This window comes from Delphinus delphis, chromosome 20, assembly GCF_949987515.2.
Source record: "Delphinus delphis chromosome 20, mDelDel1.2, whole genome shotgun sequence".
NCBI classification, from domain to species: domain Eukaryota; kingdom Metazoa; phylum Chordata; class Mammalia; order Artiodactyla; family Delphinidae; genus Delphinus; species Delphinus delphis.
In genome coordinates this window covers 53,613,976-53,636,806 of record NC_082702.1, presented here as the reverse complement: position 1 = coordinate 53,636,806, position 22,831 = coordinate 53,613,976, and the positions used below count along the sequence as shown (strand labels likewise).

General features: G+C 40.9%; 1 protein-coding gene across 1 annotated transcript in view; it reads right to left on the bottom strand.

Moving 5' to 3' along the window:
* Positions 1-22,831, bottom strand: part of CDH13 (cadherin 13) — a 1,009,733-nt gene that overhangs the window by 785,500 nt on the left and 201,402 nt on the right. Inside the window, exon 2 of the mRNA XM_059999015.1 lies at positions 9,211-9,322. Coding sequence (XP_059854998.1) covers positions 9,211-9,322 — 112 coding nt within the window. The remainder of the gene's footprint in view (positions 1-9,210; positions 9,323-22,831) is intronic.

Sequence of the window (22,831 nt, the reverse complement as noted above, 5' to 3'; positions counted from 1 at the left end):
CAGAGGGCATCACAATTATTAGAATGTGTGTGGATTTGATCTGTTACAGGATAATAAGACCTTCTGCCTTCTCAAACTATTTAAAGCCATGGTTAATCTTGCCCAATTTATGTTTTGGTGTTGTACTCATTAAGCAGCCCAATTCATGTGGTTCTAACACCTTAAATTCGGAGATGCTCCTGTAACATCTGTATGTTCCTGTACTCTTAACCCTTTGAAGAAAAACAGAAATAAAAGCGATTTATACCAGCTCCAGAACCATGTGAGTGAAGACACTCAACAAGTTGAAGAGTGAGGCCATATGGCAGCACGTAGAATTTGACAGTCTTAATTAAGCAATCTGCTCACCAGCATCACCAGTGAGAAACCTGGCATGATGGCTGTCATCTGCTGCCACGTAAGAGACGTTTCCAACGTGCGTGTGTGCTAGGTTCTAAAAATTCTCTTGCACGGACCACAGCCTGCAGTCGTAGAATGTTAGTCCTGAAAAGGACCTTAGCAACAGAGTGAAAGACCCTCATGGTGGACTCTCTTGCTTTTGCCAGCCCAAATCTTCCTGGACCCCTTGACGGGTTCAGGGGTAGGTACATGACCCAAGCTGGACCCAGAGAGTTAGCCATGGGGTGTTCACTGGGACACTTGGAAAAAGATGCTCTGGGTTGTTAACGCTGGGAGCATAAAAGGCTGGGACTTCTGGTGGCCATCCTGGAGGAAACACCTCTGAGAGTGAGGGGTGCCAACACTATATAAAGCAGAGCTGAAGAATTAAGTGTGATACTGATGATATCATTAGAGCATCTAGATCCACGTGCTCCTAAAGGCAGCTCAAACCTTGAAATTTTCAGTCGTGTGAGCTGATAATTTTATATAGTTTTGCTAAAGCCAGTTGGAGTTGGGTTACTTTGGATTACAACCAAAAGAGCCCTAATATACCCTCATTACACAAATGGGGAAACAGAGGTCCAAAGAGGAAAAGGGTCACACAAGTCAGTGTTTGAGCTGGGATAAACTCCAGGGATGCTGCATCTCTTTTAGAAAACTTGTCTTCTAGATGTCTTCTCCAGTCTAGACCCTTGGAGTTCTCTGGGGCTCTGCTCTTAGCCTTATTTCACATTCCGGTGCTTCTTAATCATGCTGCCTTCTCCCCTGCCCATGTCTCCTTTGATATGCCTCCCAACCATCCCCATCTCAGAACTTCTGAAAAGGCTCCATGCCAGCCTGAGCCTTCCCAGCTCTTCTCTCGTATCCGTGTCCTATTCTGAACTTCCAGAAAGCCAGCCACACTGATCGCATGGCTCCCCTTTTCATATATTCCCCATATTGACAATTCAAAGCACTAAAGGTAGATTTCAAAGTCTCCGTCAGCACCAGCCGTCCCATGCCCTTCAATATCTTAGCACCATCCTCTGCCTCCTTTACCACCAATAACAACCACTGTCAATAACAGCAGTGGTATGATAAAAACAACATGTGTGTTTGGTCTTCTGTGGTGAATCATTCGACCCACACACCTGTCTCAGGAGCAAGGGTGACTTCATGGAGGTGAATGTACATGCCTATAAGGGACAGGCAGAATAAAGGAGGAAGTTGATCAGATGACAGGAAGACAGTAGAGACTGGAGAACCACAAGGAAGGCCTCAGCTACTGTTATTGCTACACTACTTCCAGCAGCTAATATTTTAGTGCTTACGATAGACCAGCCACTTTTCAGAGCCCTTTACATAGATGAACATTTAATCCTCAGAATAACCTGTTGAGGTTGCTACCATTATGATTCTTTTTCCAAATGAGGAAACTGAGGCCCAGGGAGGTTAAACACCGCAACACAACTTGCCCAAGTTACTTAGCTGATACTGGGCTAACCTTGGATTTAGACTCAGGCAGCCTGCCTCTAGGATCTATACTCTAGAGGTCCAGTACTGCCAGAAGTTATGAATTTTTAAAAGTGAAATTCTCAGTGTTGACAACAAACTTCTTTCATTAAACACTTCAGACTCCTACACTGAGCAGCCAAACAGGACATATCTGTGGGACAAATTTAATCCAAGAGCTGACAGTGTGACTCCTCTGGCCTATTTATTTCTTTCATTCCACTGATAAGAAAACTTATGCCAAGAGACCTCCGTTGCATCTACATTCCTCTTCTCCTAAGGCCCTCTCACCCTGTTACCTCTTATGTTTCCCAATCTTCAAAGTACAACTTAGGACCCAAGTCTAATGGAAGGATCTCTAAGCATTTTACCATATCCCTCCCTAATGGGTATATGCGTTCTTTTTATTCTGCAGTTATTTTATTATATCACTTTACCTTTATGAAATGAGATAGTTAATATAATGCATTTATGAGTACCCTAGTTAACATTAATTGATTACTCAACTGTTACAGATATGTTGGTGGCGGAGTGGGAGGCAAACCTGTAAAAATATTACATTTCTATAGGACTCTGTTTAAATATAGGAAAAATCAATGTAAATAGGAGTCCACATTCTGATCCAAAGTATAATCACCTTCATAATGATGGAGTGAATTAAGTGACACCAGAGTGAATTTCCTTGGCATATCACAACAGTTTAAACCAAATATATCACTTGAAACTCCAACCTATTCAGATCTATGTAGACTGTAGTACAGGTCACGTTAAATAATTACACTAATCAGTGAATCAATCTCCCAACCTGAGAGTTAATACAAGTTAGTAGTACAGAGGACAACGAGAAAATGGAAAGGAAATTATCTTTGTTTTTTATTTCTTAAATCACTAAAACTGAAAACAAAAGCAAAAGAACTTAGGAAGTTCTCAAGGATAGGGAATACATACAGACAAAATCCCGAGTCAGCTTGAACTCAGGAAACAGGAATTTCTCCACCTGCCAGGTTGGAAAGTTCATCCATTTATTACCACCCAAATGAAATCTTTTCAGCAGGGTCAAAAGGGCCTTTGTTTTGACATTTAATTCACTAGCAATGTATTTCCTGCGTTAGGATGCAAAACACCTCTCACATTGCGTTTTCATTAATTGCCTTCATTTTTTAAGTTCCCTGTTTGATTTATAGTCAATTAAAAACACCCTCAAAAGCCATGACTCATGTATGTTAAGTACAAATATGATTTATGCAACACCATGGACTCCATGGATGACTTGGCTACTAACCAAGGTCGGTATCAAGGTGGCATGACCAAGAAGTGTCTTGGTGAAAGGAACTCATGGGGGAGGGCAGAAAGCAAGGAGTGCAGGGTCATGGACGATCTGGCACTGGATCCATCCAAGACAGGAAAAAGAGGTACTTTTTCTATATTTTTCTGTATTATAGAGGAAGAATGAACTTGTCTACGAACAGAAAAAACATAATGCAGTAGAAATTCTCTATTTCACCCAGGTTGACGAAAGTAGATGGGAAAATTAAGTGGCAAATTTCCTTGATAGGTCACGACCAACATCAACAACAGCTACAAGACACAGGACCAGAGAACTCTGGATAAGAGCCAGAGCACTGGAATCCCGGATTCAAATTTTGATGTCACCAACTATAAGCAATACAACCATGGATGAAGTGCCTCACCTAGCCCAGCCTTAGTATCCTCACCTGTAAAATGGGCACATGAGGGTATTTTTCCCCCTAAGGCCTATTATGAGTTTCAAGGGGACTCTCCACACTTAGAGAGCACACAGTAAATATCGGCTATGAAGGCCACAGATGCCACATTCGTCAGCACTAGGGGTGCCTTTAAAAATTCCCAACATCTGCCTCTAATGTGTGCACACCTGTTACATTTTCTAGAAATTATCTTTCTTTCTGTCAGTATATGCATACAGCCCTTCATGAGGAAGTCTCTTGAGTTATCCTTCCTCTCCAGGGAGATGAACATACTGAAACTTTAGAAGAATATCAGAAAAGTCAAGAGATTAAGTAACATCAACCTAATGCCTTAAATCAGTGATTTCCCACCAAAATGAGGTAAACAAAAACACTTGGTGCGTTTTTTACAAAGTAAAATTTACTCAAATTAAAAGACTGCCTTCTCTTCTGTAGTTGGTCCTTACTCCTGTTTCGTTTGTTTTTTGATACTAGTGACCTTTTAAAAGAAAAGTCTGGCCACAGTAAATGGAAGTATTCTCACTCTATCTCATTTATTAGCTTGCTTTTTTCCCCTTTTTTTTCATATTCAGATGTAGAAAAATGTTTAAAAGTACACTCTTATCAATCCAAGATTTTTTAAAAATTCTACTGGCCCATGAAGTTCAAATCCTAGAATCACTGATTCAGATTTTTTTTTAATCTCTTCAGATTTTAATGTCCATGATTTGTCTTCTAAAAAGTCAGGTTTAGATGGCCATTATAAGGATCCCAAACCTATCTAAGACCTCTGAATAATAGTAATAATAACAACAACAATGGCAATAATAATAGCAATAATGATAGTAATAATAATAACAGCTTCCATTTATTCATAACTATGTTCTAAGCATTTTTCCATCAATTACTGCATCAACTCTAGAAGTAAAGACTGTAATTATCCTTCTTAGAGAGATGAGGTAATTCAAACTTACAGGATTCAGGTAACTCACTCTTGGCCACGTAGCTAACATGTGACTGTGTCATATGTTTGAACTCTAGTCAATGTGAGTTTTAAACTATATGACCTTAACCTCAATACTACAATCATCGGGAGGGTACAACTAGAGCCCATCCTTAGTAGAATCATCAAAAGGTCCCTCCCTGGGTGTTGCAAGAGGGGGCTGGGAAGAAGCTGATTCTGCTCAGTGGGAAGCATCTCCTGACAAGAAAATCAGGATGTAGTCACAGGTCCATGACCTTGCTGTCCTGCTTGAATGACCAACTTCGTCCTTATCCCCGTGTGGGCCCAAGTTACTCAGAGACAGTTGCCTCCTCTGTGGTCTGGTTCTGTCTCTTTTGCGAGTCTCTTTTTGACTGGGGTCACTTTGCTTTGCTAGGATCTGTGTAGAGATGGTGAACTTACGCCAATACTCGTGTTCCTCTACATTGCTCAGCTTCTTTTGCAGTTAGCTTGGCTATCTGACTAGGTCTGGCTAAGAGTGTAAGCAGAAATGATACATGTCCCTTTTGAGCTCAAGTGGTTAAACATCTGTGGTGCCTTCCTCACCCTTTTTCTCACCCCCCTATTCTCCAGCTCGGTGACTTAAGAGTAACTCCAAGGCCCAAGGTGGCAGGACCAAGTTGGAAGTAGCTTGGGTCCTCGAGTTCCTGCGTGGAGGGCAGCTACTCAAAGGAGAGCTACCCAGGAAAGCAGGCAACCTGCATCCACGTGACCTGAATGAGAAATCAACTCTTATAGAGTTAGGTCGCTGGGGTTGTTTCATAACAAGCCTATTTTGACTAATGAGGCTTCTTTATTAAAAGTGTAATTACACAGGTTGTATTTTAGGTGAACTCAGGTGCGGCAATTTCTCTCTATGTATCTGTGTTTGTATGTGTATAGTCCAAGAGGAGTGATCCAGGAAGGATGAACAAGGGGGATGAAAAGCACTGACCTGATAGTGGCTGGGTGGCCAATAAGATGTCCTTTCTGGACACTGGAAGTTGGAGACATCTCTCCCTATAGAGGCTGGAGGATCATGAGTATGGTTTCCCTTAGTGAACAAGATGACCACAGATCCCTTCTCAATGCCAGGAAGGTCTGTCTGAGCTGATATGGCAGGGCAGAATATTCTGTTCTATAATTTTTCAGGACACAAGATAGTCAGGGGCTTATCACTTGGTCTTTCTCCATATCAGATGGGGCGCTTGTCAGTTTTCCAGGCCAGATATTCTTCTGGAGCCTGGGTCAGCTGGGAGGCTGTACACAGGGCCACTATCCAAATATTGTGGTATCAAGATAGCGGCTACCAGAACTGCATGATTTTCACGTTGCAGGAGAAGCAACCCCATCAACCAATTTAAGAGAATTCGGGGTGTTGGAAACCCCTGGGGACCTCCTGCAACAAACCCCTCACAAATTCCTCCTGGAGTCCAAAGGCCTTGAGTGGATATCTCCTTTCTGAGTTTCTGCCTTCTAAACTGCCTTCCCCTTTCTTCTTGTACTTCTCATTGAAAATGACAATAAACACATCTCCCAGCTCCCCTTTTAAGACTGAGATGAAGCCAGGAAACTTTTGTCCAAGTTATCTTGAGTTGGGGGTTTTGCATCATGCTGTGAAAGTTACAATGATAAAGCTCCCCTGGTTACATTAGAAGAAATAGTGGGATGCCATGTTTTGATCCTAGAAGCTTGTTGAAAATGGCCCTTTAAAGACGAAAGCAAGTCTAGTTAGTGGAAAGGAGAGTAGAATAAAGAGTTATTTGGATGTGAAGAAAATAAAAGGCTTTAGAACAACTGAGGGAAAGATGTGTCAGAGTTAACAGTGAATAAAATATTAGGGAAATAAAAGGAGTGGAGGTGACCATTAGTAACAGTTAAAGCAGAAAAAGATAAGTCATTGAGAATTGAGGGGAAAGATGAAAAAGGATAAAAGGAAATATTACCGTCTGAACAAAAAGAGCAGGAAGCCATGGATAGAATAAACATTCCCTGTAATGCGGCTAAAAGCTAACAGAGAATTGGTTGAATATAAGTCTGGGGTAGGAGCAGATATACTATGTCTGTAGGGCAGAGACAACATTTTCAGACAAGTTTATAAAATGGTGAAAAGTGTAGACATAAATTGATTGATAATGCTGTACTTTACACTTTCTGCAAGGTAAAAATTCACAATAATTGGAAGCCAAATCGCCTAAATATTGCAAAGATAAAGGAAAAATGGAACGTGTAACTGCCATAGGAGGAGTCCAAGGTAATGTTACTAACCTGGTTTCTTTTAGCCTCTGTTATTACCTAGATCGTCAGCTTATATGTACACATCACTGAACTATCCCTAACCATTTTCTGGATCTTGGTAGTGGTCTCAAATATCTAAGTAGTTTTAAACATTCTGGTTCTGCTTGATTCTTTCCAGTTTTCATCCAGATGTTAGCCTTGTGACAATATGGCCTTCATTCTGAGAGGTCACACCACTCATTGGTTTCTTGGCTAATCACATTTTTCAGAGATAGAAAGGTCTTGTGTTGGACCATAAAGAAATGCATGAAAGAAACTGAGAATGAGAAGGGAGGGAGGCAGGGAGACTTAAAATGTTAGTCGGTTAGGGGGAAAAGCCGTTCAAAATTTTGTGCTTTTTATTTCCTCTTCCATGTGGAATAGAGCAAAATACATTGCTACTGCTTCTGGAAATCCAGATTTCCCAAACAGTATTCAATAGACATTCTCAAGTCTGTGAAAACTTTCTTCTTCATTTAGGCACGATTAACCTTATTCTCAGGGTTATACTCACGACAACCTATGTTCACTGCTTTGAGATGAACTGAAAAGTATCAAACCAAATCTGCTCTTTGTATTTTTTTCCCTAGTAATATACACGGACCCACAGTTTCACTGAGAAGGGGGCTAATCAGATTTTGCTGATCCAACAATTCACATACAAATTCACATATAAATTTTTAAATATCCTCCATCCCTATATCACTGACTTTTCCTGAACGTGCTATCATTGATAATCAACCTAGTTCCATTTAGCATTTACTAGCTTACACAGAATCAACAGCCATAACCCACTAAATTACTTAGGGGATTAAAAAAAAAAAAACTACATAGACACACACAAAACTGTGATATTGGAATGTACAGGATGGTCTAGTTTAAATGAAAAAGGTCCCCCAAAGTATGATTGTTTCCAGCTTCTCAGAGGTGAATTAAAAGCTGTTTGGTGTCGTGAAGATTACAGAAGTCATCACGTTTATGGGCCTGCTTTGCATACCAAGTCTATTAATAATTTCCATACTCAGGGTGGCTTCACATTTCCACACATGTTAATATAGATGCCATTTGGGAATTGCTTGGAGGAAAAGAGAAAAAAAGAGAAAAGGAGAAGAGAAGAGAGGAGATGATGCAGACGAGAGGAGATGAGAGCCAGAAAAATGGTACCTTAAACCAAGTTCCGTTTAAAATATAGTGACTCTGATAAATAGAAGAATCAAAAGACAACTGAGAGTTCGTGATGGCCTGACCCAGGAGTCACACTCAGGGATCAAATTAACATGAAATCACACACTGGAATTCACTTATGGTGCCAGTCCTGCACCTTGTCATTATAGACTCTAATTATTGAAATGATTTCATGGGCATAATTGCATCAAGATGTGCATGGGCTTCACCTTGGAGGGCTCCCTTGATGCTCAACATTGTATCTTCATTACTGTGTTCCTTTCAACTCTTAAAATGTGCTCCAGCCTCCCAGAACAATCCAATCGGACAGGCTGAGTTTTCTTTTCCCCCTTTTCTTTAAACATGCCAGCCACATAGCACAGGAATGAAGGAATGTGGTTATCCTGAAAGGCAGGCCTGGGACCATAAGGGCCAATGTACAGTTACCTTCCCTAAAGGGACCATAGAGCATCTGACCAAATTAAACCATTGTTTTCATATCCTTCTTTCCCAAATGTTAAAGAATGGTGCTCAAGAACCTACAATTAAAGGCTTATTTGTCTACCATCAATTTTAAATTCGTTGTGCTAAAACTAAGCTTGTTATACCTTTAGCAATGCACTCCATGCCCTCATAAAGATAAAACAATATAACACTGGCATTAAAAATAGGAAGAGATTATAACCACAGATCTAAGCAGAGCATATTTTGAGGACATTAATTGGATTTGGGGGGATTTGAGTTTAGAATAGCCAGTAGAGGTTTCAAATCTTTCAGAAAACTATCTTATTAGCATTAAGAATAAGAGTTTAAATTCCTATGCCTAAAACTTCCCAGAAGCTAACATCCTGCTCTCACCATTATTTTGATCCAATGTTATGTATGAGATAGAACAGCAATCCATAGGAAGGCAATGGTCTGTTCTCAGGATCTGCCCAGAGGAAATGGATTTCATACACTGGAGGCTTGGTGGTCCCCTTTCCTGGGAGCAGTCAGGAAATGCTTATCGGTGACAAACTACTAAAAAGAGACACACACCACTCTATTCACCTCTAAGCTGACAAAGCCCTAATTCAAGACCTTCCACCCTGGGTCAAGCAGTGACATAAGAAAAATGATCAGAAAATAGTTTAGGGAATACCGTATCCTGAGTCACATTCTTAGACATCGGTGACTAGGCCAAAAGCGTCGTCAAGTGACATTGCTTACAGTTTAGTATCGCCTGGTCCTCAATGAATTCAGCTGGCTGGTTGATATGGAACAATTTCTGCTGAAATCCGGGAGTGCAGTCCAAATCTTCTGCAGATGTTAGCTGCAGCACCTGAGAAAAATGAAGCCATCAATATTTTAACAGCAGCTTATACGTTTGCCCTGCTAACTTTTACCAAATCTGTGACTTTTAGAAATGAGCTGAGGTTTTAATTTCATTTCCCAAATTAAGAGGTAAGTTGATACCTCTCCTGTGGCTGCCAACCATTCGTTTTGGCAATGAGATTTGGAAAACACGCAAATGGGAACAGCTGCTGCAGTGTCCATTAAGTTGTAGTTAAAGAAATAACTTCCTCAGATTTTTACACCTGCTAAGAATCTCACCATGCTTTCCTCGTGTGACATTTCATTACAGAAACTGTCAATTTCATATGATGCCTGAGCTAAAACCAACTTCACTTTCATAGATGCAAAGGGACACGGTCATCGTCAAAGAGGAGGAAAATGGAACTATTCCATTGGAAGTTACTTCTAACAAGAATCCAGGGCCCCATAGACCTTCACAGTCCAAGATGGTGGTCACGAGCCACAGGTGACTACTGAGCCCTTGAAATGTAGCTGGGCTGAAACTGTCAGTAGAAAAATACATGTTGGATTTTGAAGACTATATACTGAAAAGAAAAATAAAGTAAAATATATAATTAATAATTTTTATAGGATTCCATGTTGAAATGCTACTTTACAGATTGGACTAAATAGATCCACTATTAAAATAAATTTACCCCTTTCTTTTGACTTTAGTGTGTTTGGCTACTAGGAAATGTAAATTTTACAATTGCTTCTGAAGGCTCAGCTTTGTCTTTGCAAATCCTTGGGGCACTTCATCCAGAAGTTAAAAATTTAGGTTATATGTTTTGAAACATAAAAGTTATGTTAAAATACTCTTGGACAAGGGGTAATGAAGTAAGGTAAGAAATAGTCATAGGCTTAGTAGGCAAAGACCATAAGCAGTGTGAAGGTAGAGATCACCTCTTTTTCCCCATCTTGTATACCGAGCACCTACCACATAGACTGGCACAGAGAAGACGCTCCATAATACTTACAATACAGTGATTGCTAATATTTTTCAGCCTTCGCTATACGGCAAGCACTGTCCTAAGTTTGTTGTATGCATTACCTCCTTCAATCTCCACAACCGCGCTGTGATGTACTTAGCATGTTATAAGACACATTTTGCTGACAAGGGGCCTGAGATTCTAGAGAGGTAACAATCTTGCCCCGAATCACACAGTTAGGATGGGTGGAGTCAGGATCTGAATCCAGGTTTAAATGTTCTCTGATTTTGACAGAGCTCCGCCCACACCCTTCAGGCGAGAATTTGTATTTTTTTGTCTGGGAATTTCTCTGAAACCTGTGGGAGGCTGCTTTACCCGAGTATGGCACCAGCAGGCAGTGTTTGGAAATTCACACCCCCAAGACCATCGCCATAACTGATGAAAACTGCTGTGTGAATACCCCAGCCCTCAGGTGAGATAACGCAGAGGCAAGTGTTCCGTCTCCCACTTGGACTTAAGCAACAGTTGTCCACGGTGGTATCTGGCTTGATAACTCACCGTCCATTAGCTGCTTTCTCTTCTTTGGCTCATTTACTCATCCCCTGTTGGTATTTTTCTGACATCACCCTCCAAATAAAACTATTTGCACTCAAATCTTTGACTCAGTGTCTGCTTATTGGGAAACTAAACTTTGATACCAGAATGCAAACTCTTTTTTTTTTTAACTTTTTATTTTGTACTTGAGTCTAGCTGATTAATGTTGTGATAGTTTCAGGTACACAGCAAAGTGACCCAGCCATACCAGAATACAAACTGTTAACCACTGCACACAGGCTGTTGAAGAAAACTCATTATCATCCCCACCGGTGATCTCAAAGGAGTGTACAAAAGGTTGGAAGCTGTGGAACCAGGGCTTCTCTCTAAATATCAGCTCTCTGAAATGCACTGAACCCAAAGAACAAGAGCAAGAATCAATCTCCCAAGGTTCACCATGTGGCCGGCCTGAGAAACATCAGAGGAACTGAAATAGGAGAGTCATCACCCTGACAGACATCATCCTTCTAAAATCAAAGGGGGGAAGGATGCTATAGTCGCATATTTGAGCAGTTCTGTGTGTAAAACTTTCCCTTGCCTTGACAGCAGGCTCTGAGTAGATCACGTCTAAGGCAATCATAACGCTGACATCCCGAGTGGTGCACACAGAACACGCAGATTCAGGACTCAGAATCATTTGCTGGCAATTATGCAAGCAGAAAATCTATAACTGGCCAACGTTAATTCAGTCAAACATCAAGTTGTCAAGGGTTGCCTCCAGGCACCTTATGCCTACAATTATACGTTAACCTTATAATCAGCTAATTCTTCCCTCAAATCCCAGACCAGTAAACCAGTCATTCCCGAGGAATTAAGGCAGACGACATTTCTCCAGGGATCCTTAGCTAAGAATCCAAGATTGACTGAGAGCACAGGGGAGTGGAATTCCTCGTGCTTATCTCTCTGTGGCTTAGTCTCTGTCCTGGCCTCTTGGCAGGTTCTACTTAGGATTCCTCTGGAATCATCAAGGAAAAATAAACCGTTTCCAACTGCAGATGCTCAGGGAGGGTGAGGGTGGTGGGAGAACTCCCAGAGGCTCAAGGTTTTTTGGGGTTTTTTTTGCAAATGCTTCGGTCACTTTATCCACCAGGCAAAATTCAGGTTAAAGGCTTTGTAATATGAACACACAGCACTCTCCTGGGCCAGTGTGACTTAGCAAGGTAAGAACTAGTCAAACAATTCATTCACTCTCTCCTCCCTGTGTCCATTAATTCACTTATTCCCAAACATTTATTAAACTCCTGGATTCAGTGAGCACTTTGCTAGGTGTTGTCCTGGAGCTTATGGAGAAGCCCTATAACACAGTCATTAAAAGCATGAATTCCAGAGCTGTTTGACTTCGTTCATTCTTGGCTCTGCCCTTTACTGACTGTGCTATTTGGCATTTTTTCCCCCAGCCACTCTGGTCTCAGTTTTCTCATGTAGAGAAATATGGAAAACAAGATGTGCATTGAGGGTGGCCATGTGGGTTCAATGGAATGATACATATAAAGCAATTAGAATAGTGCTGCACAGGATAAGCAGTCAGGAGTGTTAACTGTTATTATGGACTATAAAGGTGAGAGGCATTAACAAATCATCATTTAATTAATTGATTAACTAAAATTAAAATTTAACTTGAAAGGAAATCACGGCTCTCTTCAGGAGCATGTAAAAGCTGGGAGTCGGGAGTCGAACTTCATCTAGAGGAATCAAGGAAAGCAAACCCACTGAAGGGGTTATTTCTGCTTTGATCTCAAAGATGGATCAGAATTAGCTGGATAAATGGAGAGGAATACAGAGTGGTCTCTTTAACCAGTACACACTTTGCTTTCACGTGAATTTACGCCTCTCTGGATTTCATGCAGCAGATCTCTGAAACGACAAAACTGCGTTTAGAAAAGAATCCAGGGGCTTCCCTGGTGGCGCAGTGGTTGAGAGTCCGCCTGCCGATGCAGGGGTCACGGGTTCCTGCCCCGGTCCGCGAAGATCCCACATGCCGCGGAGCGGCTGGGCCCGTGAGCCATGGCCGCTGAGCCTGCGCGTCCGGAGCCTGTGCTCCGCAACGCGAGAGGCCACAACAGTGAGATACCTGCGTCCCGAAAAAAAAAAAAAAAAAACACCAGACTAATTTACGGCTCCCCAAAAGCTGAATGTCTGGCTGAGCACTAGTGGTAGAGCGTTCGAGTTACTGCTATTACCCCTTGATTTTTGTAGCAGATTTCAAATAGTATTCAGCTATGAGCTTGCCATGGCTTCAAATTCAATAGCACTGAATTTGGTGGTGGGATATGCAGAGGCATCCCTCACTGGTCTAAGATGAGCACTCAGACATGACTCCAGAATTAGGCAGCCCCTTCTCCAATATCATCACATGTCACTCTTATAAATATGATACCTGGACATGCTTCTCCCCAAACTCTCTTTAACATTTCCAGAATATATGCTATGAGCAACATTCCAAATGCATCTTTAATGCCATGGCAGTAATGGTCTTCCTACATGGTTCTTTTGTTCATTTATGCATTAGTTTGCACTTCATCAACAATCGGCAACCAATACACCTTTGAAAGCTCAGCAATGATCAAATTTTATGATCACCAAAGGATTTCTATTACGTGAAAATTACAATCAGCCTGCTTATGAAGGCAGATTCACGTTCAGACAGACTGTAAGCACAGGACAGAGCCACAATGGTTCTGTATGAATCCCAGTTTACCAGCTGCCATTTACTAACTGTAACCCTCTGTATCTCAGTTTCCTCAGATAGAGTCTTATATGTTGTCATGAGGATTAAGTGAGTTAACTATTGTAAAGAGCTTTGCACGGTACTGGACACATAATAATTGCTCAATAAATGTTTGCTATTATTATTTTTACCATTATTATTTCTATGTATTATGTTTAAATCAATATACAGGATTCACTCATATTCCCAGGGTAGACATTGACAAATATCATCAAAATATTACTTTTGTTGCTACTATAAAATTGTTCAATGGATAGACTATGCTCAGAAATATCAGAGGGAAACAGTAGGGATCTGAATCAGGTAAAAGATGAGAGAATGTGCACCTTGGGGTCAGCTGCACAGTAAGCACATCAGGGCCTATCGTGGACTGACTTGAGCTGCTTTTGCAGGACACTGAGCCTCCTTTAAAATGACAGCTCAGGGACTTCCCTGGTGGTCCAGTGGTTGAGATTCCACGCTCCCAGCGCAGGGGGCCCGGGTTTGATCCCTGGTCAGGGAACTGGATCCTGCATGCCACAGCTAAGGATCTCGCAGGCTGCAATAAAGACCCCACATGCCGCAAGAAAGACCCCATGTGCCGCAACAAAGATCCTGCGTGCCGCAACTAGGACCCAGCACAGCCAAATAAATAAATCAATATTAAAAAAAAAAAGAATAAAATGACAAATCAGAGCTCTGTCCTCTATGTACGAGCCCCTGCCCTAAGCTTATGTATGGATGGCAAATTCTGACAACACACTCTTCATACCTGCTTCTCTTCTTAGCTTCCATTTCCGTGCTGCTGTTCAGAGCCTTCTCTTTTAAAAAGAAAGTTTATGTTTATCCTCACAGGTGCTGATTCAAGAGCATAGCCAACTTTGGAGTTTGCTTCCAGAAAAATGATTTTTTTTCTGCCCCAGACTGCAGGTTGCCAACTGGCAGCATAAGGGATGGATCGGGCCAGCAGATGTGGTTGGTTCAGCCAGAGAAGTCTGTCATAAAAGTAAAATTATCATGTTCTATCGAGCACACCTCTCTGAGCTATCCTTGCCTGCACGACTCCCTACATTGCTGCTCCCCAGCACTCAACTTAGTTACACCCTAGTCTGGCCCTCTAGGCATATGAGTTTGCAACCCCTGCTTTAGACTTTGGAAATAAGCTTTTCAGGCAAAGAACTCTCCTTGTTATGAGTATCTAGTTACTTCTCATAATAGTACCCACAGCTATGTGCTCCTGGCTCTATTGCAGTAGTTTTGGTCATGTGACTAAGCACTGGCAACAAAAGGAGGGTGGAAGGAATTTCACCACTATTCCTGGCCCCCGAAGTGCCCTCTTTTACCCAGCTTGGAGAATAGAATAGAAGGACTTCCAAGGTGGTGGAGTCATCCAACAGAACGATCCGAGAAATCAGTCACTGCTTAGAGGACAAGCACCTGGGAGAGATGCCCAGCAAGGAAACTCCACCTGCAGCCTGTGGTCCCTGAGATCTGGGGTTGTTTGTTACACTTGGCTGACTATGCACTAAACCTGGAAGGCATAAGGGCAGAGGGTTTTCTATATGACAGCATCACAGACTGTTCTAGAGGTCAGAGAGAAAACAGAAGAACTGAAGAAAAGCTTAACACAAACGGCCATAAATAAAAACAGAGAAAGTTACTGCCACAAATAATTATATCAGCAGGCTGTGAACAAGCTCAGATCTCATCCTCTCTTAAGTCAGCTTCAAAATGGTATTTTCCAAATGAACTCGCTAGTGTCTCCTGGCCCCTTGTTGTTTTCCTTTCATTGACTCACTCGCTTTTTGCTATTAGGGTAGATGGGCACTTACTTTACCCTTGCCACAAAACACCTCCGGTTTACTCTTGTCAAAGTCAGTCCAGTGGAATCAGTTTGGAGGGGCTTAGACTGGCGGAGAAGAAAGGCTACTATCTCTGATATGCAGGATAGAAAAATGTTACAGCAATGTATCTGATTGATTCTTTATCCTGCCAGGGACCAAAAACCCCGAGTCCTGGAAGGGTTTATAAAGGCACACCGCCTACAGGGAAAGCACAGAGAAAAGAAGCACTTCAAAGACACACACGTACACACACACACCTGCAGGCGCACATATTGATATGTTCACTGTAAGTGTCAGTTCATGTCATCCACGCTCCCTGAGTCTGACCTCCTTGAAATATTCCTGGTGTTTTACAGCCTCCGGACACAGAACACCTGCCACCTTCTTGGCCATTAATGCACGACACTTAGAAATGATTTTGTAACTCTTGGGGAGATAAAGGGTTCTGTTGTTGAATTCATACACAGTTTGAGACCAACATTCTAGACTTATTTCTAATTGAATGATACTCAGTATCTTTTCCTCAAATTATTAAAAGGGAAGATGCATATAACTGGAAAAGCATGGGACAAGAAGCCAAAACTAATCTGAGCCTGAATTCTGGCTATGTGGCCATTTCCCTGACTTTTGGCAAATTACTTAAACTTGAACAGCCTCTGTGTTTTCTTTAAATGAGCATAACACCACCTATGCATACAGTTGCTGGGGGACTTTAATGAGATAATGTAAAAAGAAAGACTATATGGTAGACAGAATAATGGTCCCCAACAGATGCCCTCAGTCTAATCCCTGGGACCTGTGAATATGTCACACTAAATGAAAAGGAGAATTAAGGTTGAAAATCACCTGACCTTAAAATAGAGTGATTATCCTAGATTAGATGGACCCCATGTAATCACACTTAGAGAAAGAGGTGTGACAATGAAAGCCAGGTCATAGTGATGTCATGTGAGATGGACTCAACCTGCCATTGCTGGCCTTGAAGGCGGAGAAAGGGGCCACCAGCCAAGGAATGCAAGAGATGAGAAGCTGGAAAAGGTACCAAAAAAAGGATTTTCCCCTGGAACCTCAAGAAGGAATACAGCCCTGCTGACACCTGGATTTTGCTCAATGAGACTTCTGACCTTCAAAACTGTAAGATAATCCATGGTGCTGTTTTACATTGCTAAGCATGTGGTACGTTGTTACAGCAGCCACAGGACACTCATATGGTTACCACAGTGCTGGCCCCACAGTAGACACTCAGAAAATGTTGGTTCCCTTTACTTGATTTTTCAAGATATAATTTGAGCAAACCAATGGAGAGGGAGAAACAGAGGAGGGAAAGAGGAAGGTGGAGTGGAGGGAAACTGAGAGAAGGAGGAAAAGAGGGAAGGTGAAAAAAGAGTCATGACACTGGTTCAAGATGGTGGAGTAGAAGGACGTGCTCTCACTCCCTCTTGCTAGAGCACCAGAATCACAACTAACTGCTGAACAATCATCGACAGGAAGACAATGGAACTCACCAAAAAAGATACCCCACATCCAAAGACAAAGGAGAAGCCGCAATGAGAAGGAGGGGCACAATCTCAGTGAAATCAAATCCCATAACCACTGGGTGGGTGACTCACAAACTAGAAAATAATTATACCACAGAAGTCCACCCACTGGAGTGAAGGTTCTAAGCCCCATGTCAGGCTTCCCAACCTGGGGGTCTGGCAATGGGAGGAGGAATTCCCAGGGAAACAGACTTTAAAGGCTGGCGGGATTTGCTTGCAGGACTTCGACAGGACTGGGGGAAACAGAGACTCCACTCTTGGAGGGCACACACAAAGTAGTGTGCACATCAGGACCCAGGGGAAGGAGCAGTGATCCCATAGGAGACTGAACAAGACCTGCCTGCTAGTGTTGGAGAGACTCCTGCAGAGGTGGAGGGTGGCTGTGTCTCACTGTGAGGACAAGGACACTGGCAGCAGAAATTCTGGGAAGCACTCCTTGGCGTGAGCCCTCCTGAAGTCCACCATTAGCCCCACCAAAGAGCCTCTAGGCTCCAGTGTTGGGTCGCCTCAGACCAAACAACCAACAGGGAGGGAACTCAGCCCCACCCATCAGCAGACAAGCAGATTAAAGGTTTACTGAGCTCTGCCCAACAGAGCAACCCCAAGCTCTACCCACCACCAGTCCCTCCCAACAGGAAGCTTGCACAGCCTCTTAGATAGCCTCATCCACCAGAGGACAGACAGCAGAAACAAGAAGAACTACAATCCTGCAGCCTGTGGAACGAAAACCACATTCACAGAAAGATAGACAAAATGAAAAGGCAGAGGACTATGTACCAGATGAAGGAACAAGATAAAACCCCAGAAAACAACTAAATGAAGTGGAGATAGGCAACCTTCCAGAAAAAGAATTCAGAATAATGATAGTGAAGATGATCCAGGACCTCGGAAAAAGAACGGAGGCAAAGATCGAGAAGATGCAAGAAATGTTTAACAAAGACCTAGAAGAATTAAAGAACAAACAACTACAAGAATTAAAGAACAAACAAACAGAGATGAACAATACAATAACTGAAACGAAAAATACACTAGAAGGAATCAATAGCAGAATAACTGAGGCAGAAGAATGGATAAGTGACCTGGAAGACAGAATGGTGGAATTCACTGCTGTGGAACAGAATAAAGAAAAAGAATGAAAAGAAATGAAGACAGCCTAAGAGACCTCTGGGACAACATTAAATGCACCAACATTCAAATTATAGGGGTCCCAGAAGGAGAAGAGAATGAGAAAGGACCCGAGAAAATATTTGAAGAGATTATAGTTGAAAACTTCCCTAATGGGAAACGAAATAGTCTCCGCTGTCACGGAAGCGCAGAGTCCCATGCAGGATAAACCCAAGGAGAAACACGCTGAGACACACAGTAATCAAATTGAAAAAAATTAAAGACAAAAAAATATTATTAAAAGCAACACGGGAAAAATGACAAATAACATACAAGGGAACTCCCATAAGGTTAACAGCTGATTTCTCAGCAGAAACTCTACAAGCCAGAAGGGAGTGGCATGATATATTTAAACTGATGAAAGGGAAGAACCTACAACCAAAATTACTCTACTCGGCAAGGATCTCAATCAGATTCGACGGAGAAATCAAAAGCTTTACAGACAAGCAGAAGCTAAGAGAATTCAGCACCACCAAACCAGCTCTACGACAAATGCTAAAGGAACTTCTCTAAGTGTGAAACAGCAAGAGAAGATAAGGACCTACAAAAACAAACCCAAAACAATTAAGAAAATGGTAATAGGAACATATATATTGATAATCACCTTGAATGTAAATGGATTAAATGCTCCAATCAAAAGACTCAGACTGCCTGAATGGATACAAAAACAAGACCTGTATATATGCAGTCTACAAGAGACCCACTTCAAACCTAGGGACACATACAGACTGAAAATGAGGGGATGGAAAAAGATATTCCATGCAAATGGAAATCACAAGAAAGCTGGCGTAGGAATACTCATATCAAATGAAATAGACTTTAAAATAAAGAATGTTACAAGGAACAAGAAAGGACACTACATAATGATCAAGGGATCAATCCAAGAAGAAGATATAACAATTATAAATATATATGCACCCAACATAGGAGCACCTCAATACCTAAGGCAACTGCGAACAGCTATAAAAGAGGAATTCGACAGTAACACAATAATAGTGGGGAAATTTAACACCCCACTTACATCAATGCACAGATCATTCAGACAGAAAATTAATAAGGAAAGAGAAGCTTTAAATGACACAGTAGACCAGATAGATTTAACTGATATTTATAGGACATTCCATCCGAAAACAGCAGATTGCACTTTCTTCGCAAGTGCACATGAACATTCTCCAGGATAGATCACATCTTGGGTCACAAATCAAGCCTTGGTAAATTTAGGAAAATTGAAATCATATCAAGCATCTTTTCCGACCACAACGCTATGTGATTAGAAATAAATTACACGAAAAGAAAAAGTAAAAAACACAAACACATGGAGTCTAAACAATATGTTCCTAAATAACCAAGAGTTCACTGAAAAAATCAAAGAGGAAATCAAAAAATACCTACAGACAAAAGACAATGAAAACACAATGATCCAAAACCTGTGGGATGCAGCAAAAGCAGTCCTAAGAGGGAAGTCTGTAGCAATACAATCCTACCTCAAGAAACAAGAAAAATCTCAAATAAACAACCTAACCTCACACCTTAGAGAAAGAAGAACCAAAAAACCCCCAAAGTTAGCAGAAGGAAAGAAATCATAAAGATCAGATCAGAAATAAATGAAATAGAAATGAAGGAAACGATAGCAAAGATCAATGAAACTAAAAGCTGGTTCTTTGAGAAGATAAAGAAAATTGATAAACCATTAGCCAGACTCATCAAGAAAAAAAAGGGAGAAGACTCAAATCAATAGAATTAGAAGTGAAAAAGGTGAAGTGACAACTGACACTGCAGAAATACAAATGATTATGAGAGATTACTACAAGCAACTATATGCCAATAAAATGGACAACCTGGAAGAAATGGACAAATTCTTAGAAAAGCATAACATTCCAGGACTGAAGCAGGAAGAAATAGAAAATATAAACAGACCAATCACAAGCACTAAAATTGAAACTGTGATTAAAAATCTTCCAACAAACAAAAGCTTAGAACCAGATGGCTTCACAGGTGAATTCTATCAAACATTTAGAGAAAGAGCTAACACCTATCCTTCTCAAACTCCTCCAAAATATAGCAGAGGGAGGAACACTCCCAAACTCTTTCTATGAGGCCACCATAACCCTGATACCAAAACCAGACAAAAATGTCACAAAAAAAGAAAACTACAGGCCAATATCACCGATGAGCATAGATGCAAAAATCCTCAACAAAATACTAGCGAACAGAATCCAACAGCACATTAAAAGGATCATACACCAAGATCAAGTGGGGTTTATCCCAGGAATGCAAGGATTCTTCAATATATGGAAATCAATCAATGTGATACACCAAATTAACAACTTGAAGGATAAAAACCATATGATTATCTCAAAAGATACAGAAAAAGCTTTTGACAAAATTCAACACCCATTTACGATAAAAACCCTCCAAAAAGTAGGCATAGAGGGAACTTACCTCAACATAATAAAGGCCACATATATGAGAAACCCACAGCCAACATTGTTCTCAATGGTAAAAGACTGAAACCATTTCCACGAAGACCAGGAACAAGACAAGGTTGCCCACTCTCACCACTATTATTCAACATAGCTTTGGAAGTTTTATCCACAGTAATCAGAGAAGAAAAAGAAATAAAAGGAATTCAAATCGGAAAAGAAGAAGTAAAACAAACTGTCACTGTTTGCAGATGACATGATACTACACATAGAGAATCCTAAAGATGCTACCAGAAAACTACTAGAGCTAATCAATGAATTAGGTAAAGTAGCACGATACAAAATTAATGCACAGAAATCTCTGGCATTCCTACACACTACTGATGAAAAATCTGAAAGAGAAATTAAGGAAACACTCCCATTTACCATTGCAACAAAAAGAATAAAATACCTAGGAATAAACTTAGCAAGGAGACAAAAGACCTGTACGCAGAAATTTATAAGACACTGATGAAAGAAATTAAAGATGATACAAACAGATGGAGAGATATACCGTGTTCTTGGATTGGAAGAATCAACATTGTGAAAATGACTATACTACCCAAAGCAATCTATAGAGTCAATGCAATCCCTATCAAGCTACCAATGGCATTTTTCAGAGAACTAGAACAAAATATTTCACAATTTGTATGGAAATACAAAAGACCCCGAATAGCCAAAGCAATCTTGAGAGAGAAAAACGCAGCTGGAGGAATCAGGCTCCCGGAATTCAGACTATACTACAAAGCTACAGTAATCAAGACAATATGGTACTGGCACAAAAACAGAAATATAGATCAATGGAACAGGATAGAAAGCCCAGAGATAAACCCACATATGGTCAACTAATCTATGACAAAGGAGGCAGGGATATACAATGCAGAAAAGACAGCCTCTTCAATAGTGGTGCTGGGAAAACTGGACAGCTACATGTAAAAGAATGAAATTAGAACACTTCCTAACACCATACACAAAAATAAACTCAAAATGGATTAAAGACATAAATGTAAGACTGGACACTATAAAACTCTTAGAGGAAAACATAGGAAGGACACTCTTTGACATAAATCACAGCAAGATCTTTTTTGACCCACCTCCTAGAGAAATGGAAATAAAAACAAACAAATGGGACCGACTGAAACTTAAAAGCTTTTGCACAGCAAAGGAAACTATAAACAAGATGAAAGGACAACCCTCAGAATGGGAGAAAATATTTGCAAACGAATCAATGGACAAAGGATTAGTTTCCAAAATATATAAACAGCTCATGCAGCTCAATATTAAAAAAACAAACAACCCAATCCAAAAATGGGCAGAAGGCCTTAATAGACATTTCTCCAATGAAGACATACAGATGGAGCTGTATCAACATCACTAATTATCAGAGAAATGCAAATCAAAACTACAATGTGGTATCACCTCACACTGGTTGGAATGGGCATCATCAGAAAATCTACAAACGACAAATGCTGGAGAGGGTGTGGAGAAAAGGGAACCCTCTTGCCCTGTTGGTGGGAATGTCAATTGATACAGCCACTATGGAGAACAGTATGGAGGTTCCTTAAAAAACTAAAAATAGAACTGTCATACGACCCAGCAATCCTACTACTGGGCATATACCCTGAGAAAACCATAATTCAAAAAGATACATGCACCCCAATGTTCATTGCAGCATTATTTACAATAGCCAGGTCATGGAATCAACCTAAGTGCCCATCGACAGACGAATGGATAAAGAAGGTGTGGTACATATACACAATGGAATATTACTCAGCCATAAAAAGGATTGAAATTGGGTCATTTGTAGAGATGCTGATGGGCCTAGAGACTGTCATACAGAGTGAAGCAAGTCAGAAAGAGAAAAACAAATATTGTATATTAACGTATATATGTGGAACCTAGAAAAATGGTACAGATGAACTGGTTTGCAAGGCAGAAACAGAGACACAGATGTAGAGAACAAACGTATGGACACCAAGTGGGGAAAGCAGGGCGTGGGTTGCGGGGGTGGTGGTGGGATGAATTGGGAGATTGGGATTGACATATACACAGTAATATGTATAAAACAGGTAACTAATAAGAATCTCCTATATAAAAATAAATAAATAAAATTGAAAAAAATAAAAGGAGAGACATGACTTTGGAACCCTTGGACGAGGCCATCAGAAAGTCATGATGTATAAATAATGCCTCCATGCTCCATTCCTGAGCACAAATAGGCATAGTCTCTTTTCTTTTGTCTTAGCAACTGTTCCTT